General features: G+C 40.4%; 1 protein-coding gene across 22 annotated transcripts in view; it reads left to right on the top strand.

Annotated features, from left to right (window-relative positions):
• The window catches only part of MAGI2 (membrane associated guanylate kinase, WW and PDZ domain containing 2), a 1,472,356-nt gene that overhangs the window by 1,125,792 nt on the left and 319,944 nt on the right, over window positions 1-26,620 (top strand). For 9 of the 22 annotated variants that reach the window (XM_086397092.1, XM_086397089.1, XM_086397096.1 and 6 more), the window contains 2 exons: window positions 318-446; window positions 2,409-2,594. In XM_086397092.1, coding sequence (XP_086253218.1) covers window positions 318-446; window positions 2,409-2,594 — 315 coding nt within the window. The remainder of the gene's footprint in view (window positions 1-317; window positions 447-2,408; window positions 2,595-26,620) is intronic. The other 13 variants (XM_086397095.1, XM_086397112.1, XM_086397103.1 and 10 more) reach the window with 4 other exon arrangements.

Below are 26,620 nucleotides of genomic sequence, written 5' to 3'. Positions count from 1 at the left end.
CAAAGGGAAAGACTGTCTCAAATTGCCTGCTCTTCCAAATATGCCTTTAGCTCCAACCCTTTCATATAATTGATTTGCTTTCCCCAGACCCCTCAGTTAGCTTTAGCTGGATGTTTGCTCTGGCTCTAAAAGCATATACTTAGCAATCAGGAGTGAAGTTAACACTGGGGCAGCACTGCACAGGAATTTATAGCAGGTTGCCAGGTGGAGATGAGTGGGTGTGACAATGATCCCGTACACGGCAGATTCATAGAGACTCATAAGTTTGCCCTCAAATGACCAAGCACAAGAATGAGGCTTGTTCTCCTTTGTGACAGTAGACAGCTCCTCATCGACAGTACCTAGGCCCAAACCCGCCCGCCCCCTCGCCGCCCGGGAGCGGTCCCGCAGCGTGAGTGACCTGTCTTACTACGGGAGCCACCTCCCCGGGAGGCTCTGGCGCATCGGTATGTCCTGGGCCGCTTGCTGCACCTGAATTCACCCTGGAGCCGCGTGCGGGCATGAGACGCTGCACCCACTTTTCACGTCTTAGTGAGCTCTTACACGTGAGAGCACGAGGGAGGCACTGGTAGTTGGGGGGCCAAGTTACGCCTGCGGAAGAATTCACACGCTTTCACCGCAGGACCGTCAAGATGAATGTAAAAGTCTCACACTGAACTTCCCTCCAAATTGTAAACTTTATTTTCATAAAGGAAACATAGGTGGCATTTATATTTTAAAGAAGCCCTCTTTTTCATAAAGATAGTGTGACATGTAAACAATGTAAGGGCTTCTCTGGTGGCTCAGTGGTAAAGAACCCCCTTGCCAATGCAGGAGGGTTCAATCCCTGGGTGGTGAAGATGACCCGGAGAAGGAAATGGCAACCCAGTGCTGTATTCTTGCCTAGGAAATCTCCTGAACAAAGAAGCCTGGCTGGCTACCATCAATGGGGTTACAAAAGAGTCAGACATGGTTTAAAGATTAAGCCACAACAAAACAATGTAAAATCCCAGTATATGGCCCTCATTACTTTATAGTTTATCCATTACATATCACCCAAAATGGAGCAATAACAGAATACTTAAACTTAGTCACCAGGTACAGTCTGGTTCTTATAAATATTAAATCATATCACTCAAAATGGAACAACTAAAAATAAATATATATAAATATACTTGACTGCATAGCATTTAAAGCATAGCTATTAATAGCATGACTATTATTTTTAAAGCATTTGAAATATGTAGGTTGGGAAGATCCCCTGGAGAAGGGAAAGGCTACCCACTCCAGTATTCTGGCCTGGAGAATTCCATGGACTGTATAGTCCACGGGGTCACAAAGAGTCAGACATGACTGAGCAACTTTCACTCACTCATACTCATTACAGATCATAGCTGGAAAACAAATTACTGCTGCTGCTGCTAAGTCGCTTCAGTCGTGTCCAACTCTGTGTGACCCCATAGACAGCAGCCCACCAGGCTCCCCCGTCCCTGGGATTCTCAAGGCAAGAATACTGGAGTGGGTTGCCATTTCCTTCTCCAATGGAGGAAAGTGAAAAGTGAAAGTGAAGTCGCTCAGTCATGTCCGACTCTTAGCGACCCCATGAACTGCAGCCTACCAGGCTCCTCCATCCATGGGATTTTCCAGGCAAGAGTACCGGAGTGGGGTGCCATTGCCTTCTCCAACAATTACTAGTTAAACCTATATGAGTGGGTTCAAGTTCTTTTCAGATTATTTGGGTATATAATTTGAACGCGTCAACATATTGCTACAAACTGTGTTACTTTTACATTCATGATTATATTTAGAGATACTGACTTGCCACTTGCTCACATTTTAGAGTATACTAATTGCTATCAGGTCAGTAAGAGACAGATTTATCTGGTTATCTTCATAGTATCTTATAAGCAAAAGCTAACTCAGTCCCACATCTAGGCATTCTTTCTAATTAATTTAGACATTTGAGGAGGTGCTAACATGCTAGTGCTCCTACTTTTTGTTAGACAAAATAGTCCATTCTGGTTTTCTAGTCCTCTCCCTTCAAGGTTTTGGGCAGGCCCAGCCTCTCACACAAACCTCCTACCTGGACCCTTTCAGAACAAGAGGAATCGATCCACAGGTGTCTGGATGATGTTAGGCTCTGTCTCTTCAGCCCTCTTTAAGCATGAGAAAGTGAGTTTAGTGAGTAGACACACTGACGACAAACTCTGTCTAAACCCAGGAGCTCTGTCGCGTTTTCTTGGATTCTTGGGCCGGCTCTGTGTTTGTGGCAAGTGCTCAGAGGTTTGCTCTCACAGTCACACCTGCTTGCATTTGCCGTAATTAACCCGACAGTTGCACTTGGGGTTGCTGTTCAGTGGCTGACTATCGCTGTATAAGAACGTGCCTTACCCGCCATGCTTTTTCTTTTTTTAACTTTTACTGACCAGTAGAAAAGCCACTCTTTACCCGGGATGCCTCCCAATTGAAGGGAACGTTTCTCAGCACCACACTCAAAAAGAGCAACATGGGGTTTGGATTTACCATTATTGGCGGAGATGAGCCTGACGAGTTTCTGCAGGTGAAAAGTGTGATTCCCGACGGGCCTGCAGCACAAGACGGGAAAATGGAAACAGGTAAGTCCCTTAACACTTTAGAAAATGGTTTTGCAATGTCTTTTCTAAGACAAATTTGAGAAGCTTCTTTTTGTGTTTTTAATTTGAAGGTCAAAGGTCACTTCACTGAAGGGAAACCACAAATCATGTCTCCCCTGAATTTAATAACATCAAATTGAAGTAGTTTGGAACTCTAAATATCATTTTTGTCTCATTTTTCTGACTGCCCCTCTATTTGCTGGATTCAATGAACCCTGGAGATTGACACTTTTCTAATTTATTTCTGGAGTCCCTTCTTAGAAATTTGATTAATATTTCATATTTTTCTATCTTATAAAAAGCTATTGATGTTTTAAAAATCTGTGTTAATCTTATAGTATTCTCAGGCTAAATTGTCCAGGTTAGTTATTTAAATATGCTTGCTTATCTCATAGGAAAAAAAATTATTAATGGTATTCATCTTTATATATTCCCATATAGTATTTTAATACATAAGATTTTTTCTCTAGTCCTTATAAATTAATTTTCATATGCATGTAATTGGACGTCTATCCAATTATGATTAAAATTCATTTAACATGGAAATGCAGAGTCTAATTGTTAAGGGCAGGGAAATATGAAAGATGCACAAAGGTAGAAAAAATCGTAATGAACTAAGTTTGATTTTGCAGTCTGGATTTTTAAATTCTCCTACTTGGTCCATGACCTAGAATTAGTCCCATAATTTATGAATACTACTTTCCTTACCTGGAAAATAGAGAAGAAATCAAATTTGATCTTGTGTATTTAGAATATTGATTCAAGAATTTGAGAGTATTGTTTTTGAAATGTCTTCAGTTCAGTCCAGTCCCTCAGTCGTGTCCGACTCTTTGTGACCCCATGAACCATGGCATGCCAGGCCTCCCTGTCCATCACCAACTCCCAGAGTCCACCCAAACTCATGTCCATTGAATCAGTGATGCCATCCAACCATCTCATCCTCTGTTGTCCCCTTCTCCACCTGCTCTCAATCTTTCCCAGCATCAGGGTCTTTTCAAATGTCTTAGAAAATTACAAAATGTAGTAACTATATTTTACCATTTCACACTTTACTCACCATTGATATAATTTATGGTATTTACTTACTGAAGTCCATGGATCTTAGTAGATAAATTAAAGAATTACTTTTGAGGAAAAGTTATACCATTTATATTCTCTATATATTTATTGATTGCAATTCTGTGGATTTTAAAGTGGTTTGTATATGAAAAGACAACATAAAATTGAGGTCTTCATCTGATATTTTTAATTTCAAAGATGACTGTTTAGTAAATGGTTCCTATGGAAATAATATCTTTTCAGGGTCACCTCATGAGTATATTTGTCACTGCCACTCACTAGTGAGAAAGGTATTTAATAGATGTTCAGATCAGATCAGATCAGTCGCTCAGTCGTGTCCGACTCTTTGCGACCCCATAAATCGCAGCACACCAGGCCTCTCTGTCCATCACCAACTCCCGGAGTTCACTCAGACTCACATCCATCAAGTCAGTGATGCCATCCAGCCATCTCATCCTCTGTCGTCCCCTTCTCCTCCTGCCCCCAATTCCTCACAACATCAGTCTTTTCCAATGACTCAACCCTTCGCATGAGGTGGCCAAAGTACTGGAGTTTCAGCTTTAGCATCATTCCTTCCAAAGAAATCCCAGGGCTGATCTCCTTCAGAATGGACTGGCTGGATCTCCTTGCAGTCCAAGGGACTCTCAAGAGTCTTCTCCAACACCACAGTTCAAAAGCATCAATTCTTCGGCGCTCAGCCTTCTTCACAGTCCAACTCTCACATCCATACATGACCACAGGAAAAACCATAGCCTTGACTAGACGAACCTTTGTTGACAAAGTAATGTCTCTGCTTTTCAATATGCTATCTAGGTTGGTCATAACTTTCCTTCCAAGGAGTAAGCGTCTTTTAACGTCATGGCTGCAATCACCATCTGTAGTGATTTTGGAGCCCAGAAAAATAAAGTCTGACACTGTTGCCACTGTTTCCCCATCTATTTCCCATGAAGTGGTGGGACCAGATGCCATGATCTTCGTTTTCTGAATGTTGAGCTTTAAGCCAACTTTTTCACTCTCCACTTTCACTTTCATCAAGAGGCTTTTTAGCTCCTCTTCACTTTCTGCCATAAGGGTGGTGTCATCTGTATATCTGAGGTTATTGATATTTCTCCCGGCAATCTTGATTCCAGCTTGTGTTTTTTCCAGTCCAGCGTTTCTAATGATGTACTCTGCATAGAAGTTAAATAAACAGGGTGACAATATACAGCCTTGACGAACTCCTTTTCCTATTTGGAACCAGTCTGTTGTTCCATGTCCAGTTCTAACTGTTGCTTCCTGACCTGCGTACAGATTTCTCAAGAGGCAGATCAGGTGGTCTGGTCTTCCCATCTCTTTCAGAATTTTCCACAGTTTATTGTGATCCACACAGTCAAAGGCTTTGGCATAGTCAATACAGCAGAAATAGATGTTTTTCTGGAACTCTCTTGCTTTTTTGATGATCCAGCGGATGTTGGCAATTTGATCTCTGGTTCCTCTGCCTTTTCTAAAACCAGCTTGAACATCAGGAAGTTCATGGTTCACATATTGCTGAAGCCTGGCTTGGAGAATTTTGAGCATTACTTTACTAGCGTGTGAGATGAGTGCGATTGTGTGGTAATTTGAGCATTCTTTGGCATTGCCTTTCTTAATAGATGTTACATTTTATTAAATTTCAGTAGTTTCAAAACTCATCACATTTTTCAAATGCTATTATTGTAAAAATCATGTGTACATACTTTTCTAAGAGTAAGTTAGAGAATGTCCAACTCTGCTGCTCATCTGGTGAGATTTTACTAAATAGTGAACACCTTCACGTTGCCCCCAAATCATAGAAAAACATCAAAAGACTCAGTTAAAAAGCAATCTGTCGTTTTCAACTAGAATATGAAGAAACTATGGAGTTAATAACCATCTTAGTAGAGGGAAAGTGATCCCCAATGCTTCTGAACTTCAGTGAAATATTTAACAAACCATTTCTCTTTTTTTGATCAATATTTTTTTTGAAGTATAGTTGATTTACAATGTTGTGTTAATTTCTGCTGTAAAATGATTCAGTTATACATTATTTTTTATATTCTTTTCCATTATGGTTTATCATAGGATATTAAATATATTTCTCTGTGCTATATAGTAGGACCTTATTGTTTATCCATTCTGTATATAAAAGCTTACATCTGCTAACCCCAACCTCACTCTTCAGCCTTCCTTCAGCCACTTCTCCCTGGGCAACCACTACATCTGTTCTATATGTCCCTGATTTCTGTTTCCATTTCATAGGTAAGTTCATTTGTGTCATATTTTAGATTCCACAAGTAAGTGATATCATATGGTATTGGTCTTTCTGACTTACTTCACTTAGATGAAATCTCCTGGCACCCCACTCCAGTACTCTTGCCTGGCAAATCCCATGGACGGAGGAGCCTGGTGGGCTGCAGTCCATGGGGTCTCTAGGAGTCAGACACCACTGAGTGACTTCACTTTCACTTTTCACTTTCATGCATTGGAGAAGGAAATGGCAACCCACTCCAGTGTTCTTGCCTTGAGAATCCCAGGGACGGGGGAGCCTGGTGGGCTGAGTCGGACATGACTGAAGCGACTTAGCAGCAGCAGCTAGTTGGATGCATGTTGCTATGAATGGCATTATTTTGTTCTTTTTATGGCTTAGTAGTGTTCCATTGGATATATGTGCCACATCTTCTTTATCCATTCGTCTGCTGATGGATGTTTAGACTGTTTCCATATCTTGGCTATTGTGAATAATGTTACTGTGAACATAGGGGTTCATGTATCTTTTTGAATTATAGTTTTGTTTGCTTATATGGCCAGGAGTGGGGTTGTTGGATCATATGGGAATTCTATATTTAGCTTTCTGAGGAAACTGTGTACTGTTTTCCAGTGGCTGCACCAACTTACATTCCTACCAACAGTGTAGGAGAGTTCCCTTTTCTCCACATCCTCCCCAGCATTTATTATTTGTAGACTTTAATGATAGCCATTGGTGGCTCAGACGGTAAAGCGTCTGCCTACAATGCAGGAGATCCAGGTTCAATCCCTGGGTTGGGAAGATCTCCTGGAGAAGGAAATGGCACCCCACTCCAGTATTCTTGCCTGGAAAATCCCATGGATGGAGGAGCCTGGTAGGCTTCAGTCCATGGGGTCACAAAGAGTCAGACACGACTGAGCTACTTCACTTTCTTTCACTTTCACTTTCTATTCTGACCCATATGAGGCGGTACCCCATTATAGTTTTGATTTGCATTTCTCTAATAATTAGCAATGTTGAACATCTTTTCATGTGCCTATTGGCCATCTTTGCTTCTTATTTGGAGAAATGTCTACATAGGTCTTCTGCCCATTTTTCACTGGGTTGTTTCATTGTTGCTGTTACTGAGCTATATAAGTTGCTTATATAATTTGGAAAAAAGCCCATGTCTGTCATACAGTTTGCCGATACTTTCTCCCATTCCTTAGGATTTCTTTTTGTTTTTTTCATGTTTTATTCCACCCTTTTGCTATATAAAAGCTTGTACGTTTGTTTAGGCTCATTTGTTTATTTTGTTTTTATTTCTATTGCCTTGGGAGACTGACCTAAGAAAACAATGGTACAATTTATGTCAGAGAATGTTTGCCTATGTACTCTTCTAGGAGTTTAATGCCGTCATGTTTTATATTTAAGTCTTTAAGCCATTTTGAGTTTATTTTTGTTCATGGTGAGAAAGTTATGTTCCAACATCATTGATTTACATGTGGCTGTTCAACTTTCCTAACACCACTTGCTGAAGAGACTTTTTCCCATTGTATATTCTTGCTTCCTTTGTCGAAGACTAATTGACTATAGATGTGTGGGTTTGTTTTGACGCTCTCTGTTGTATTCCTTTAATCCATGTTTTTGGTGCCAATACCACACTGTTTTTTATTACTGTAGTTTTGTAGTATTGTCTAAAATCTGGAAGCACTGTGCCTCCTGCTTCTTCTTTATCTTCAGGACTGCTTTGGCAATTCTGGGTCTTTTATGGTTCCATATGAATTTTAGGATTATTTATTCTAGTTCTTTGAAAAATGTCATAAGTAATTTGATAGGGATCAGATTAAATCTGTAGATTGCTTTGGGAAGTATGACCATTTTAACAGTATTAATTATTCCAATATAAGCACATGGGATATTTTTCCATTTCTTTTGAGTCATCTTCAGTTTTCCATATTAGTGTTTTATAGTTCTTAGCATATGTCTTTCACTTCCTTGGTGAAGTAACAAACTCATTTCTTTTCATTAAGGACCCAGTTACTTTTTTCTCTCATCCAATCCACTATTCCATGTTTTAGAAATAGAAAAAACTTCATTCAGTGTAAACTTAAAAGACAAAGGGAATTCCCTGGCAGTCCAGTGATTAGCACTCTGCTCTTTTATTGCAGGTAGCACAGGTTCAATCCCTGGTCAAGGAAATAAGATCCCACATGCCACACAGCAAAAATAAATAAATAAATAAAAACACAAAATTAAAAGGTTTGCACAATAGCGCTTTTTCTCTTTTCATTTATTTTCCTGGTTTGTCATGCTCCTATAGTCTAAGTTATCCTACTCAACAACAAAGTCAAAGATTTTATTTAGAATTTAGCTGATTTTCTTCTTTTAGGATAATTGCTGAACAGGTCCTAATAAGAAGAGAAGAACCTAGGATTTCATTCTATTCACTGTATCCTATTTATTCATTCAACAAACACTTGTCAAGCTCTGGCTTTTCACAGTCATCGCTGTCCACCAGGACTACAAAGATGGATATGACAACAGCCAAGCTCCTGAGGAGTTTGCATCTAGGAGGAGTTTTACATAAATAAACAAGTAATTGTAACACAGTATGAATAGTATTCCAGCTTGTGCTTCTTCCAGCCCAGCATTTCTCATGATGTACTCTGCATATAAGTTAAATAAGCAGGGTGACAGTATACAGCCTTGACGTACTCCTTTTCCTATTGGGAACCAGTCTATTGTTCCATGTCCAGTTCGAACTGTTGCTTCCTGACCTGCATATAGGTTTCTCAAGAGACAGGTCAGGTGGTCTGGTATTCCCATCTCTTGAAGAATTTTCCACAGTTTATTGTGATCCACACAGTCAAAGGCTTTGGCATAGTCAATAAATCAGGAATAGATGTTTTTCTGGAACTCTCTTGCTTTTTTGAAGAAAGCTGAGTGCCGAAGAATTGATGCTTTTGAACTGTGGTGTTAGAGAAGACTGTTGAGAGCCCCTTGGACTGCAAGGAGAAGACTCTCGAGAGTCCTTTGGACTGCAAGGAGGTCCAACCAGTCCATTCTAAAGGAGATCAGCCCTGGGTGTTCTTTGGAAGGAATGATGCTAAAGCTGAAACTCCAGTACTTTGGCCACCTCATACAAAGAGTTGATTCATTGGAAAAGACTCTGATGCTGGGAGGGATTGGGGGCAGGAGGAAAAGGGGACAACAGAGGATGAGATGGCTGGATGGCATCACCGACTCGATGGATGTGAGTTTGAGTGAACTCCAGGAGTTGGTGATGGACAGGGAGGCCTGGCGTGCCGCAATTCATGGGGTTGCAAAGAGTCGGACACGACTGAGCAACTGAACTGAGCTGAACTGATGAATAGGATGAGTCTGTAATAACCATGGTGTTGGCACTAAGTCAGGAGAGTCAGGGGAGGACACAACTGAATTTTTTTAAGTGTGTTTCTAACTAAATAATTTTATTAGGTTTTTTAGGGGTGGTAATTTCTCTCAGAAAATAATATTGAAATCTACTGCTTATTAGTCAAAAATACTGTGTTCATTTAAAAATGTAATATGATTTTAAAATTCCATAAATTACAGTAGAGGGAATGGCTGTTCAGTTGAGCAAATAGTGACTACCCATATGTGACAGGCATTCTGATAATTATTTGGGATGTAAAAATGAGGATACAAATGTTTCTACCCTTAAGAAGTTTATAGTATAGACATAATGAGTGATCGTTAGTGAATATCTATAACAGTGCAAATAAAAATGTGTACAAAGTTCAGAAAGAGTACAGAGGAAGGTAGGTTTAATTCATTGTGAAGGGCTTAGGGGTTGCCTCACAGAAAATGATGTCTGAGAGAGTTTTGAATGTTGAATAGACATTTGTTAGGTGAACAAGTAAAGAGAGCCATAGGAAGGAGAAAATAACAATATGCAAAAGCACATTAGTGAAGCATACCTAGGAAAAGATTTATATGCCATCTCAGCATAGGTTAATATTTCACCTTCAGTGGTATCAAGTATGAGAAGTATCGAGTAAAAAAATAATCATAATTATTGATTGTGAATTATGAATTGATGAATTAATGGTAATGATGAATTATTTAGACTTTTAGCAAATATTGATGAATTATTTAGGCTTGTAGCAAACATTAGAGAACAGTGTATGTTCATATATCCTCAAACAAAAGCATATAAATGCATGAATACCTATATATAAAAGTTTTCTCATATAAGTTTTAACCAATTAAGTGTCAAGATTTACTCTATGATTGATGTTTTCTTTACTTGTATATTCCTAGAACCTAAAACGGTGCCAGGCAAATAACAGCACTTAGTAAATACTTATTGGCTGGTTGGTTGGGTGGACGGATGGATGAATGGGTACACTTCAGCAATTTAAAGGTGAAATTTGAGTTTTCTGAATTCCACTTTTCCAATATAGCCTGCTGCTGCTGCTAAGTCACTTCAGTCGTGTCCGACTCTGTGTGATCCCATAGATGGCAGTCCACCAGGCTCCCCTGTCCCTGGGATTCTCCAGGCAAGAACACTGGAGTGGGTTGCCATTTCCTTCTCCAATGCATGAAAGTGAAAAGTGAAAGTGAAGTCGCTCAGTTGTGTCCAACTCCTAGCGACCCCATGGACTGAAGCCTACCAGGCTCCTCCATCCATGGGATTTTCCAGGCAAGAGTACTGGAGTGGGGTGCCATTGCCTTCTCCCCAGTATAGCCTACTTGATGCTAATTGGACTAATTTTTGTGAATTTTGTTTGTTTGTTTAGTTGCTAAGTCATGTCCAAACTCTTTTTGTAATCCCATGGACTGTAGCCCGCCAGGCTCCTCTGCCCGTGGAATTTTCCAGGCAAGAATACTTGAGTGGGTTGCCATTTCCACCTCTAGAGGATCTTCTCAACCCAGTCATCTCCTGCATTGGCAGGCAGATTCTTTACCACCAAACCACCAAGGAATCCCACTAGTTTACCATTAAAGCAAAAACAAATAACTTTTCCAGTTTCTGGATAAAATTTAAAATACATGTACATGTTAGGGACAAAATTAATGTCTTTTTTGTAATGATTTCATCTATAAATGAACCTAAAGATTCAACAAAAATAATAGACACCACAGATATACAAAATAAATCATTAGTATTTTAAAAGTGAGCAATTTCATTTGACACTGAAACAAGCGTGAAAATATTTTAATTAACTTTTCTAGCTCTGGATTCAGATAAGGCAATGGCAACCCACTCCAGTACTCTTGCCTGGCAATTCCCATGGACGGAGGAGCCTGGTAGGCTGCAGTCCATGGGGTTGCTAAGAGTTGGACACGACTGAGCGACTTCGCTTTCACTTTTCACTTTCATGCATTGGAGAAGGACATGGCAACTCACTCCAGTGTTCTTGCCTGGAGAATCCCAGGGATGGGGGCGCCTGGTGGGCTGCCATCTCTGGGGTCACACAGAGTCGGACACTACTGAGGTAATTTAGCAGCAGCAGCAGCAGCTCTAGATTATCTCTAGTTTAGGCAAAGAGATGTTAATAGTCTGTTTGGACACAAAGAAAAATCTGTTCTACTAAAGTTGACTTATGGTCCTGCACTACAGAAACAAGGGTAGAGTGGGAATTCTTTCTTTCTCAGTCAGCACTGATTCTAGCAAGCAATGGAGACAGGATAAAGAAGGATACTGTGCCCCTGGCTGCTTTTTAGCAACTAACTGAGCCAATCCCTAATGGTCCTATAATTTTATGGAAGACATTTTCTTAGAAGAAATTACTATAGTGCCCAGAAACCATCCCACTTCTGATTATTAAGGATTCAACATATCCCAGCAATCATGTGTAGGCACCAGAGATCCTGAGAACATTCTTGAAATTATTTTAAAACTCAAGATTGATGTAGCAAGGCTTATGTAGAAACTGCAGAGTCTAAAAGACACTTATCTAACATCCTCCCATTAAAAAGCTTCCCTCATTACATGATGCTTCCTGTTTTTCCCCAGGCTAAGTTTTGAATCAAGGCTTATGGTTTTGAACAAATATAGGAGGAAGGAAAGTTGACCTATCCATGAAGATCTTCTATGGATGTGTTGAATTATGAGATCACTCACAGCCCATTGGTGTTTTCTTTTCCCCACCATCTTTTAATAATTATGCATTTAGTTAGTAAAATAGCAAGAAACTGTCCAGGAGACCAACATTCTGACATTGTCTGGCTCCTGGCATTTCTCCATTTGAGCAGATTGAAGTTATTGCTTTTACTGGTTGCTACCTCTTTATTGGCTTTTCTAAAAGGGGCACAAGATTAACTTTGTCCAAATCACTTGGGGAGCATTTTAAAGATGCAGCATCCTGTGCCCCTAGACCTGCTGATTCCAAGTTTCTGGAAGTAGTGTTGGGAATTTGTGTTTATGTAATTTTAAAACTTGTAAAAGCAATACACATACATGATAAAAAAAAATGAAATATTTATAATGCATTAAAACCTCTTGTGTCCTGCCCCTGTTATCTCAATTCAACAGCTCTAGAAATGACCTCTATGTACTTTCTTTTAGAAAGAGATGAAGCTTTAACTCCTGTATCCCTCACCTGCTCTCCTCTAGTTTCCCAACTGAGTTTTACAACTACTTTCAGTAATATTTGTACAAGTTTTGCATTATCATGGCTCTGTAAACTTGTTCGCTGACCCCAGTGGTGGTATATCATTAATACATTTTTTTCCCTGTAAACGGCTTTGTGGAGTTTTACTTTGTCTTTCTTTCTTTCTTCTTTTTGGCAATATCTTTCTTAAAATGATGCTTTTCCCTTCTGACTTCCCTGGTGGCTCAGAGGTAAAGAATCTGCATGCAGTGCAGGAGACATGGGTTCTATCCCTGGGTTGGGAAGATCCCCTGAAGAAGGAAATGGCAACGCACGCCAGTATTCTTGCCTGGAGAATCCCATGGACAGAGGAGCTTGACAGACTACAGTCCACGGGGTCCAAGAGTTGGACATGACTTAGCAACTAAAGCACTTTTTCCCTCAAAGCACAAACACGTTAGGTTCTTAGAGGGTCCTTGTTTTTCTGGGCATCATTTGTCCTCCTGCTCCTCTCTGGGCTTGCTTCTTTCTATCGTGTCTCTCCTAAGCAGAGTTCAGGCTTCCCTGGTAGCTCAGATGGTAAAGAATCCACCTGCAATGCAGGAGACCTGTGTTTGATCCCTGGGTTGGGACAATCCCCTGAAGTACGAAATGACAACCCACTCCAATATTCTTGCCTGGAGAATTCATGGACAGAGGAGCCTGGCAGGCTACAATCCATGGGGTCACAAAGAGTCGGAAGCAACTTTCACATCACTTCACTTCAAGCAGAGTCCACTGTTATCTGTAGCTATATCTTATTTTGTCATGGATACTCATTTTATGCTAACACAGTGCTCATATGTCTTGCAATCTTTGATTGTCTATATTTAAAAGTTAAATACTGAACAGGTTGCTTGGGAGTTCTGCATCTGTGACAAGGTTTGAAGACTGGTCACATTTTACCTGAGGCTCTTAGGCAGGAGTGGAATAGAAAGTCCATTAAATAGGTTCTTTTTTTTTTTTTTGGAGACACCGTCATCTCTGACTTGAGGTAGGTGGTAAGAGCTTTCCATGCAGATGTAGCAGGGCAGATTGTCTATATACTGAATTGTCCAAAAAGATCGTTCGGGTTTTACTGCAACATCATGTGGAAAAATCCCAAACTAATTTTTTGGCCAACCCAATGCTTATATCTGATGTTTCCTAATCCCAAGCCTTTCTGCGATTCTGCAAAGCAACTGAGAGTCCTTGTCCATGTTTCTCTTTCCTCCAAAAGCATACTAGAACAGAAATCAGCACATTATTTCTATAAAGGGTCAAGTAGTAAATATTTCAGAGAAGGCAATGGCAACCCACTCCAGTACTCTTGCCTGGAAATTTCCATGGACAGAGGAGCCTGGTAGACTGCAGTCCATAAGGTAGCAAAGAGTCGGACATGACTGAGCAATTTCACTTTCACTTTTCACTTTCATGCATTGCAGAAGGAAATGGCAACTCACTCCAGTGTTCTTGCCTGGAGAATCCCAGGGACAGGGAAGCCTGGTGGACTGCCATCTATGGGGTCGCAGAGAGTCAGACACGACTGAAGCAACTTAGCAGCAGCAACAGCAGCAGTAAATATTTTATTGTGGACCAGCTGGTCTCTGTCACAGCTGTTGATCTCAATCATCGTGAAATGAATATGGGTGTGCTCCAATAAAACTGTATTTACAAATACAGGCGGCAGCAGGCTTTGCTTCGTGGGCCGTAGTTTGCCAGCCACTGCTCTAGAATATACCTTCCAAAGCCATAAGACATCAGTTATCATGTCTTTATCCACATTCCATATTCTAAAATTCTCTTGAGCTGTCTTGTTTTATAAGGGCCCCTTCTGTCACAATGGTTCTTCTTCTTTTCTCTTCATTGCTGTAGGTTTATTCATTTTAAAGTCTTTGTTAATATATACTTTATTGAAGTGTAGTTGACTTACAGTGTTTCATGTGCACGGAGGGTGATTCATTGATACATACACACATATATTATTTTTGAGATTATTTTCCATTATAGGTTATTACAAGATCTTGACTATAGTTCCCTGTGCAGTACAGTAAACCTTTGTTTGTTTTTGTATATCTGTTTTTTTTTAAGATGTTTAAGTCTTTTTTAAAGGGGATCGCCGCATATGTTCAGTCCATCATCTTGAACTACAAGTCTTTGAATCTGCATTATTATAGCTACTGAAGTCCGAGAACCACCACAAGTATTGGTAGCAGGAAGTCTCCTTTCCCTCTTACTGTACAGCTCAGTAAACATTCTCCATCCCAGCCTGACCCTCTCTCAAACAAGCCTATGCTCAGAATTGTTTTGAAAGAGTATTTATGAATATTCCTGGGGACTAACTTTTGGGATAGAATTGGTGGCTAGTAGAACAAAGCAGATTAATCTTTATCTTTCATGTCAGGTCAGCATATAGAACTATGTGCAATTTCTCATTCTTTGAGATTTTAACATTCTGAGGTACTCTATCTCATGATTGCATTCTCTGAAATCTTAGTTACCTTTTTGCTTTCTAGGGAACAGCAAAGATTAACCTAGGGCCATGAATGCTCTGTGAACAGATGACTGCCAGACTCTCAGTGTGACAGCTATTACACCTTTAGGGACCCCCTTCAGTGCTCAGACGGTAAAGTGTCTGTCTGCAATGCAGGAGACCCGGGTTCGATCCTGGTTTGGGAAGATCCCCTGGAGAAGCAAATGGCAGCCCACTCCAGTACTCTTGCCTAGAAAATCCCATGGACAGAGGAGCCTGGTAGGCTACAGTCCATGGAGTCACAAAGAGCTGGACACGACTGAGCGACTTCACTTTCAGTAACAAATCTCCTCTTCATGGTTATCTGATGGTTTTCCACCCCCCCCACCACAGTGTTCTTCGGCCTTCCATAACCATTATTAGGGAGAAGGCAATGACAAGCCACTCCAGTACTCTTGCCTGGAAAATCCCATGGACGGAAGAGCCTGGTAGGCTGCAGTCCATGGGGTCGCTAAGAGTCAGACACGACTGAGCGACTTCACTTTCACTTTCCACTTTCATGCATTGGAGAAGGAAATGGCAACCCACTCCAGTGTTCTTGCCTGGAGAATCCCATGGACGGAGAAGCCTGGTAGGCTGCAGTCCGTGGGGTCGCACAGAGTCGGACACGACTGAAGCAACGCAGCAGCAACCATTATTAGCTTCTTAGCAGTTTGATAAAATCCTAGAGTTGTTCATTAAACATCTCCTGGGAAAAATATATATGAATGAGAAAGCTTAAGAGTCAGTTCAGAAGTGTTTTCTGTGTCTCGTTTTCCTACCTCAAAATCAACTTATGCCTAGGGCAGACTTCCTTTTGAATTTTGAGCAAACACGTGTTGGTCTTTCCCATGATGCCTCTCTTATTGACTTGCTGCCTTATAAAAACATTCTAGTGAATCAGCCAGTTCTTCATTACCACCCACCTCCACAGACAAGTGTTCATATTTAGGTGATGTGAACCACATAGATGGTCCTGTCAATTGCCAGAAGCAAAGTAACGCAATATTATTTTTTCTATTATTTGAAGTATCTGTTTAGTTTTCTAGTACCACATCACAAACCATACACAAACTCAGTGCTTTAGACGCACAATCAATCAAACATTTGCTCATGATTAAACTGGCTTAGAACTCAACATTCAAAAAACTAAGATCATGGCATCCAGTCCCATCACTTCATGGCAAATTGATGGGGAAACAATAGAAACAGTGACAGACTTTATATTCTTGGGCTCCAAAAATCACTGCAAATGGTGACTGCAGCCATCAAAATAAAAGAAGCTTGCTTCTCCCTTGGAAGAATATCTATGACAAACCTAGACAGTGTATTAAAAAATAGAGACATCCCTTTGCCAACAAAGATCTGTATAGTCAAAACTATGATTTTTCCAGTAGTCTTGTATGGATGTGAAAATTGGAGTATAAAGAAAGCTGAGTGCCGAAGAATTGATGCTTTTGAACGGTGGTGTTAGAGAAGACTCTTGAGAGTCCCTTGGACTGCAAGGAGATCCAACCAGTCAATCCTAAAGGAAATCAGTCCTGCATATTCATTGGAAGGACTGATGCTAAAGCTGAAACTCCAACACTTTGGCCACTTGATGTGAAGAACTGACTCATTTGAAAATACCCTGATGCTGGGAAAGATTGAAGACAGGAGGAGAAGGGGACGACAGAGGATGAGATGGTTGGATGGCATCACCAACTCAATGGACATGAGTTTGAGTAAACTCCAGGAGTTGGTGATGGACAGGGAAGCCTGGCACGTTTAGGTCCATGGGGTGTGTACAGACACAACTGAATGACTGAACTGAACTGAACTGATTCATTGGAAGGACGGATGCTGAAGCTGAAGTTCCAATACTTTGGCCACCTGATGCGACAAAGCTGACTCATTGGAAAAGACCCTAATGCTGGGAAAGATTGAAGGCAGGAGAAGAAGAGGGCAACAGAGAATGAGATGGTTAGATGGTATCACTGACTCAATGGACGTCAGTTTGAGCAAACTGCAGGAGGTAGTAAAGGACAGGGAAGCCTGGCTTGCTGCAGTCCATGGAGTCAAAAAGAGTCAAACATGACTGAGAAACTGAACAATAACAAATGCTTTCTTGCCTGGAATGGACTGTAGTTCTCATCTGTTCATCTCACACTGGGACTCCTGTGCAACCACCATCACTAGGAGCTCCCCTGGGGCTGGGATGTGTGAGGTGACTTCATTCACTGCTGATGCCTCTGCTGGGATGGATGCAACTCTTTGGGACTGGCATAGAATCTCTCTCTCCAAATAGTCTTGACTAGTGGGGTGGCTGAATTTATATGGTGGCTTAGGGCTCCAAGACACCAAAAGAGAAAGCTATCAAGCCTTTCAAGGCCTAGCCTGGAACTGGCACAATGTTATAAAATCAAGTCACATGTCAGCCCAGATAAAAAGGGAAGGAAACTAGGCCCCACATTTTGATGAGAGAAGTGGCAGGAAAAAAAACATTCCCGGTTTCATCTACTGCAGTTTCCTTCCTATGGCTTCTTTGTTTCAGAATTCCTTGAGTTATTCAGGTTCCCTGAGAAAATTATCTTTGACTTTCATGGGCACTCTACCTTCTTTCAGTCTTCTGGGAGGTGTTGATAATGCTTTTGCCTTCCAGTTCTCTACTGTTCTATGAATAAATAATAGTGAATTATAATGTCACATCCAGAGATTATGAGCAGCAAAATCACCAGGCCTCTAGCTCTGTCTTTCTAATAAAAATAAAAGAGGTGGTCTCAGCAATTTATTTTGAAAGATCTTCAAAATATTCACTCAGATCCAAGTTAGGTAAGTTTCTAAATGACCCCTTGATATTAACATCATTTTTGCCTTTTTTAGACATTTATGAGCTTTAGATACTTCCAAAGAATCTTGTACCCAATAAAACCTAGAAAATGAAATTGAATTTCTAGCCAACTGACCAATACTAATATCTCCAGCAGAGAAGAAAAAAACTGTGCTTGTTTTTTTCGTCACAGTATGTTTACTCTTGGTTCTTTCTAAGCACACTTGAGTTTCAGAACCTTACTTCATTTTGTTGAAATCCTAATATTTCCACTGCTAGTGATATATCCTTCACGTCAATAACGACATCTCACAGCGAGGGTTGGAGCAACACTACACACTTTCTATCCACTATTCTTCTTTTATATTGATACGCAGATGATACAGATGTCATAGTTGATAAAATACTTGATCTTGGCTACAAACCGAACCACTTGAAAAAATTTATTGCACCCGTTCTCAAAATCACACCATGCTTCAATAACTTATTTAGTTTGTTTGTTTTTATTTTTTTTTTAGGTATGAAATTTCTATTTTATTTATTTATTTAATTTTTTTTACTTTACAATATCTTATTGGTTTTGCCATACATTGACATGAAAGGAATTTGTAACCCAAATAAATGCCATTGCAGTGTTTCTTTTGTTTTTTTACATACTTCTATCTTTTCTCTCATTGTGAATGCCTATACAGTGCTCTTTATACTGTCTTCATATAAAATCACAGTTTAGATAAAAACTCACTTGAGAAGGGATAACTACTGTACAAGTCCTATCCTAGTTCTCATCTGTGCCCCAGGATTAAGAACTCGATTCCCATTTTAACAAAGGTGTAGGAGAAGGCAATGGCACCCGACTCCAGTACTCTTGCCTGGAAAATCCCATGGACGGAGGAACCTGGTGGGCTGCAGTCCATGGGGTCGATAAGAGTTGAACACAACTGAGTGACTTCACTTTCACTTTTCACTTTTATGCATTGGAGAAGGAAATCGCAACCCACTCCAGTGTTCTTGCCTGGAAAATCCCAGTGGGATTTTCCTGGTGGGATGCCGTCTATGGGGTCGCACAGAGTCGGACACGACTGAAGTGACTTAGTAGTAGTAGTAGTAGTAGTAGTGGTGGTGGTAGCAAAGTTTGCTACTTTTTTTTCCTAGCTTCAGTACTGAGATCCATTTGGATGTCATACAGTAGTTATGATATTCATGACCATTGTGTCTACTAACATCATGGCAGTCAATGCAGTTAAGTGTGCTTTGTCACATATTATTTGTTAGCTGTTCTTCACCAAAACTTCACATGAATTTGCAGTACAGGTTCACTGGCCCACTAGGAGCTCAAGAAGAAAGTGGGAGGAATCTCCACTCGGCCTGAGAGCAGAGCTCAGGATAGTGCTAGATATCCTTATACCAGGGATGCTGTTTAGAGTACCCTTATTGGATACAAAATTGGCATTTTAAAAGTTGGAATGTTTGCTATTTACATTTAACAGAAATGGACTGGAGATTATAGGGTTAACATTTTTATACTTGCTCTGTGGAGGAAGTTGTTGATTGTCAGTATAAATATACTGACAGTGAAAGGTGTTCAGCCTAATTTAGATGCATTTGAAATAAAGGTATTATCTAAATGCAATTAAGAAGTTTTATCTTTTTAGGTCTGAGGCCAAGATAGCCAATACTCTTGCATATAAGTGAACTAAAAGTATCCAGATAGATAACAGAGATTTACCAGATTCTGGAATCTGGATTGGCAGATGTGTTCTTATAGACAATGTCAATTCTTCCAGTTCCTGCTACTCTCTCTCCCTTCACTAATTGAACTGTGCCTTTGGTTCATCAGGAAACAATCTGCTTTTATAAAAGATGCTTATTTTTATCTTACCCATCCAGCAGATGAATTGTAATCTCTTGCTATTTACTACCCTTACCCCTACCCACTATAAGCTCTCTGAGGTCAGGAACTGTGTCTGATTTGATCATTAACCAACCCCCAGGCTTATTTCACTACCAGATATATAGCAAATATTCAACTTGATGAAATAGTGCAGTGAGTCTATGCAGCACTGATGTGCTTACATTAACTACTGTGGAGGTATGTGATTTGCTGTTGTATCATAGATTCCTCTGTGATTATTTATGTGTCTTTTAGACAGTTAGCTAAAGCTTTTCTTTTATAGTTTAACCAAACATTTCACTAGATGAATTATCTACATTTAAAGTACTTAGGACACAACATATGGAATTGCTCAAAATAGTAGTCATTATTAATATATTTTTAGAACAATTTTCTACAAAATTGAAAGAAGCCTTAGCATTTTAGGCATAATAGATATATGAAAAGATCTGTGAACAGCTTAGACTATTCCCCCTTTGTACCCAGAAACTAAAATGATTCTGCCTGAATACATGACAAAACAACTCTTGCTTCTTTAAATAGTTTTTGATTTAAAGAAAATAACCAAAATTTTCAGAATTGCGGTGCCATGTTGACAACCTTTATTGTGCTGATAGACTGGCAGCTGAAATACTATAGTCAACCTCTTATGTGCGCACATACAACTGAAAATTATGCTGTGTACCTTTGGGGTGTGTCATAGGATTCCCTGATGGCTCAGTAGTAAAGAATCTGCCTGCCAATGCAGGAGACGCAGGTATGATCTCTGTGTCAGGAAGATCCCCTGGAGAAGGAAATGGCAACCTGCTTCAGTGTTCTTGCCTGGGAAATCCCATGGACAGAGGAGCCTGGTGGGCTACAGACCATGGGGTCGCAAAGAGTCGGACATGACTTAGCAACCAAACAACAGCAGTGAGGATTCTAACACATATGCTAGACATGTTTTAGGAGAGTCAGTAACCTAATCTTCATTTGTTTAATGATGGTTCCTCATTTTTTTATTTATTATAACCCCTTCAAAAAAAAGCATGTCAATCTTGAGTCACAGCAAATAAAAAGAAAAGCCTAGTAAGGGTAAGGTAGTTGGAAAATATATGAGGCAAGATATAAATATTTCTGTTGAGAGAATAATACACCTGAATTAAATAGGGTGATGGTATATATTCCTACAGATTCTCACATGGGCTTGTAAGTGTTCAATGAAGAGTTTGATTGTAGATACACACACATATATATCATCATTTACAGATATATGTACAATGAAAGTGAGAAAAAGAAGCAATAAATATGTCTTTCATTGTTTCATCAGCTTAGATCTGAGTTCGTAATTATAAATCTCTTAGCATTCTAAGCCAGAAGACTTTACTGAAGTCAATAGGAGATAAATTACCATGCAGACCTTTGTTTATAAGTGTATTTCTTCTGGTTTTTGCAAGCTGCCAGTGAAATTACAGATGAAGTGTGCTGGAGTCTGCAAATATCAAAACTGCTACAGCTGCAGAGACATTGTTCCTGTATCCAGTGTAATTAGCGTGCCTCTCACATGCTCCAGCTGAGGATTTGCATGAACTGACAGGAGCACACGCAGTAAATCTTGTGTCATCATCTAATTTACTGCTTTGTTTGAAATATCCAACTCTGTAAGGTGAATTTTGCATTTCTTAAGGGTGAAAACTATTGTCAGAAGGAAAACATTTCACCACATATATGAGATATTGACAAAAGAAGTGGGAACTTTGTTTTGTGAAACCAAGATTAATAACCCGGAAATGTCTTTCTCCATATCAACACCTTTGTATATTTCTCCTCTCTTTGTTTTGAAGTGTTGGGTCCTGAAACTTTCACTTCTGTTGCTTCTTTCTTTCTTTTTTTCCTATTTTTTCACCTGAAAAAAAGAACACTGGATATATTTTCTTCCATTTTCTTAGAATGAAAATTTTTTCCATGGAAAAAACTGACTTAGATTGTTCCATCTCTGAATTTATTAAGAAGCACTTAATATTCTTTTTAAATTAAGTTTTATTATTTTGTATTGGAGTAGAGTTGATTTACAATATTATGTTAACCAGGTATACAGCAAAGTGATTCAGTTATACATGTATCCATTCTTTTTCTGATACTTTTCCCATATAGGTTATTACAGAATATTGAATAGAGTTCCCTGTGCTATGCAGTAGGTCCTTGTTGATTATCTATCTTATATAAAGCAGTGTGTGTATGTAAATATACTTTTAACCATAATGATAGACAAACAATCAGTATATTACAGCACTGGCATTTTCTCAGTGGAGTTTCTCATGGGTTTGTATGAAATTGTAATGCTGGATTAACACGTAAAAGCTTTCAAGTGTTACAGGAATGAGCTTAAAGTGTGTATGTGGGGGTGTGTTTGTGTGGTGTGGTATGGTGTGTGTGTGTGTGCGCAAGCGCGTGCGTGTGTATGGGTAGGGTGGAGGGACTTAGATGCAGCAAGAGCCAAGAGTCTGGGTTACAGGCATCCAACCTGCACACAGGGAACATTCCTGGAAAACAAGGTCCTGGGACTTTCTGGTCATTGACATTTGCCCACAGGCTACATCAGTGGTGACAGGTGTAATCTCAGAATTTACAAAGTAAAACCTCATGTATAAATTAAGAGATAGGGAATTGTTTTCCATGTTTTTCATCAAAGCTGAGTCCTTGAGAATTTTTTTAACAAAATGCAAAGGTCATTTTTCCTTTGGAAAAAAAAAAAAAACCTACCTGCCATTTCCTAGAGAAAAGGTGACATTTTTCTATGAAAAGGAGACATTTTGCCCAGAGGCAAGTGCGGGCAGTTTCTGGGATTGCCTGACAGTGAGTTTACATAAGAGCACGGCAAGATGCTGTGCCTCTGGCAGAAATGACATTTTCCTCCCTGTTCAGTGTTGGCAGATTCTAAAAAATACAAGTCTGATTTTTTTGTGGTAATTCTCCCGGTCTCTTATTGATGTGTGCAGCAGCATTACTAATTAATGTTATGAACACACAGTGTGCTGAGACGAGCAGGGCTTGTACAAAGATGGCAGGCTGGCCACTGAGCTCTGAGACTGAAGTATGGGGATTTCCACGGGACTTCTAGCACTGATTTCTATCACTGACACATCTAGTTCTGTTTCACAGTCTACCTAGCACCTCATTGCACAGCAACAGTATTCCCCTCTATTAATAATTATTCAAAATAGATATATCTACCTGCTCGTTCATGTATTCAGTGAGCTTTATAATGGGATGTTGAGGGATACTCTTTATTAAGTTGGCACTGGGGCCTATAAGCCTCCCTTGGGGCTGCTATGGAACGACCTCACCACAGTCAACCACTCCACTCTCACTCTAGTCTGTATAAAGAGAAGCTGGAGAGGGGAAAGAAGAGCCTCCAGAATAGTTGTCTTTATGTGAGAGTCAGTGTTTGTGTGTAGAGGTAATCCCATGATCTCCACAGGAGAGGGGCGTTTCCTGTCCCTGTCTCAATCCAAGTGAAGGGCATGCCCTAAGGGCATCATTCATTGAAACTGGAGTTGCTTGAAAGAAGGAGAGTTGATGGTTTGATCCCAAATCAGACATCTGCTTGGGGTCAGTGGACTTGCTTCCTTTGCCAGTTAGAAGAAGAAAGAAGTGAATCGGGAGCTGGCAGGATAGAGAGAGAAAACACAAGGAAACCACTGCAGCCTCGTGTCCACACGGCAAGAGTGTGCAGGGTTTCTGTGGCTGAAGTGATTGTGAGGAAGAGACCCTGACCGAACCCTGCTAACTTTCACATACCACTCAAGAGAGCTGCTACCAGTCAAGGAAACCTGGTGTCAACAGGCTAGGCAGTGCAGGCTGGGTACCATGGGGGTGAAGGAGGTCAAGCTTCAGCCAAATAGTGCAGTGACCCTAGGATGAATCCACAGATTGACCCTATGAGAGAGCCAGCCACTGACTACCTGCCATTTCAGTGACCAGTTACCATTCACTAAACAAAGAGCTGCAACTGGCACCAAGAAAGAATGCCATTGCAGCTAACTAAATAAAAAACCCCTTCTCTCTGCAGATAACACACACTGGAAGAATTAGACCTTGAAGAGTAAAGGAAGGAAGAGGGGATGCCCAGAGGTGGACCATGTCTCCCCCACCTCAAAGCTATAAGGGTCCCAGTACAAGCCCAGGCAGATGGTAGGAAAGGAAGAGATTTAAATCAAGTTGAAGCGTTAACAAGACTGCACATGCGATAACCAAAAGTGACTTAAAAGTTAAGAATTTTCCCAAGCCATTATCAAGGAATGGGAAAGGGACATGAAAATAGTAACCATAGAAAAAAATTACTTCAGATGCTGATTCCCGCCCCCACCCCATATACCCAGATGATTCTGTTTAATAAACGGGTGTGTACCCACCATGCATCAGCCAGGCTTTCATCCTGAGGGCCCGTGGATGAATAAGCCTCTGCCATTAAGGACACGTGTCTGGTAAAGTAGTGGAAGTATGTGAGCGATTTCAAGTGGCACCTGGAGATAAATACTGAAAGGAACATGTACTGCTGAGGGAGCACAGAGGAATGAGTCTCCCACAGGAGGAAGGCAAATGGGGAGAAGCCAGGGAAGACTTCACAGAGGAAATGTGATTCAGAGACCTGAAGGGAGGTTATGAATGTATCAGCCATGCCCAGTACAGGGAGTATGGTGTGCAAAAGTGAAGGCATCCATTCATTCAGCAGGCGCATATGGGAGCTTTTACTATGAGTCCGGAGTTGTGCCAGATACGATCCCAGTTTATAAACCCAAATCTCAGGGACATGCAAAATCCCGGGCCGTTTGTTATGCCTTAAACCTAGGAGGCAGCAGAGAAGGAAGATGGAGCAGAAGTTGGAGTGAAAGGCTACAGAGAGCTTCATGTGGAAGGAAACTTTAAAACATGCTTGGGAGGCATGGAGGGGGTTATAAGCAAGGGAGCAACCTGATCAAATGTGCATTTTTAGAAAGTTAACACTGGAGTCTGTATAAAGTATGAATTATAGAAAAATAGGAGTCAGAAGAGAAGTTAAAATGTGTGCGAGCTCTTCCATTTGCCACTCTAAACTCACCTCCCTCTGGTTTCCTTCATGGACTCCACCAGCAGGCTTCCTTGCCCTAGAGCGCTCAGCTGGGGAAGAGGCAGCTGGCCATCAGAGAATGAGGTTTTGGCATTTAGTGCCTTGGGCCCTTGGCTGCTATGCTGTTGTGTACTGAGTATCTGTGCTTTTGGAAGTCCCGGCTCTAATGACCATGGGAGGAGAAAAAGGAAATAAAATGGCAAGTATCTGGACAATAGAATCAGTGTTCTTGTCTGAGCCGATGAGAGAGTGGAGAGTCAATTGTGTTTGTGTGTTTGGCTTTCACGCTTGAGCAACTAGGTGGACTGCGGTACCTTTAATACTGAAAGAGAAACAAGTTTAGAGGGTTTTAATGATTCTTAAGGCATGAGGAATAAGGCTAAGTTGGAAAATATGTAAACAAAGCTTATATGTATAAGGTTTATGTCCATTGAGAGCTTCCCTGGTGGCTCAGACAGTAAAGAATATGCCTGCAGTGTGGGAGACCTGAGTTCGATCCCTGGGTTGGGAAGATTCCCTGGAGAAGGGAATGGCAACCCACTCCAGTATTCTGGCCTGGAGAATTCTATGGACAGAGGAGCCTGGCAGGCTATAGTCCATGGAGTCACAAAGAGTCGGACACAGCTGAGCAACTTTCACTTTCACTTGCACCCATTAAGTTCAGTATCTGTAAATTCTCACCAAAGACATTGAAGTTCTCAGTTCTACAATTTCCATTTCTTCGTTGAGTGTTTTATGATTCCCGTTTTGATTCCTTCTCAGGAAGAAGTGGTAGCAGTAGGATTCATTTTATATTGCCAGCAAAGTCTATACTGTTAACAACTCAGTGGGATGGGAGAGGGGAGGGTTTACATGCCAATGTCTACAGCATAGAGAATGCATAGTGCTTCAGACACTGACTAGCTGCCAAGAGGAAGATGGAGCAGCCTTGTTTTCCACCAAATTCTCCTAGGTTTTTCCAGATGGGAGAATAACCACAAATGAGTGTTATACAGAGAGAGATTTTGATTTATTTTAAAAATAGCTTAATGACAAAGCTACCATGCAATGGAATGGGTTATCTGACTAATAATAATATTCATTCACTGAGAGTTTCATGCACTCTGCCAAACTCTTAAAACATAATATCTCATTTAATCTTTACAATAACCCTGCAGTGTAAATATCATTATTTGTAATTTTATTCTAATTCTAATTATTTTAACTTTAGTCCAGAAAAGTTTAGAAACTAGCCCAAGCTCGCATCGTCAATACACAGTAAGGCTGAGATTCAGCCCCTTTACTGACCATTGACCACTGTACTACTGCCTACTGGGAGACTAGTCAGCCCCTCATCCCCCAGAATTGGGAGTTTAATCAGTCTGAATAAGCACTTCTCAGGTGCTTCTGCTCTGGCTGGAGGCTGAACCACATGGCTCATAAAGTTGTCCTCTCTTGGGTGTAGTGTCCTGTGGTCCTCCTCTTCTGCGCTCTCTCACTTTCACCACCACCCCGCAGGCTGTTAACTTTATATACATTATATGTGTTTTGTGTATGTATGCGTTCAATTTATTCTGTTAAACAAGTCCATATTTTTTATTAACAGGAAAAGATATTTAGGGAAAGTTAGAAAAAAAATCTGTTCCCTTTTCACTAAACCCATATAACTGTCTGCATATCCAATATACCTCTCTCTGGCTGGCTAAAAAGAAAACTTCAAGGTCAATGCACAGAAATCATGATACTTTATGATAGAATGTTTTTCCTTGCCATATGCCTGAATGTTTTGCTGGGAGAAAGCCAGCATATAAATATCTTGTAGTCATTTCACATGTTTCACCAGGAAATG

The sequence above is a fragment of the Bos grunniens genome, chromosome 4, assembly GCF_055505025.1.
Source record: "Bos grunniens cultivar Pamir isolate PY7600 chromosome 4, Bosgru_T2T1.0, whole genome shotgun sequence".
Lineage (NCBI taxonomy): Eukaryota > Metazoa > Chordata > Mammalia > Artiodactyla > Bovidae > Bos > Bos grunniens.
This window is presented reverse-complemented; position numbering and strand designations above follow the sequence as displayed.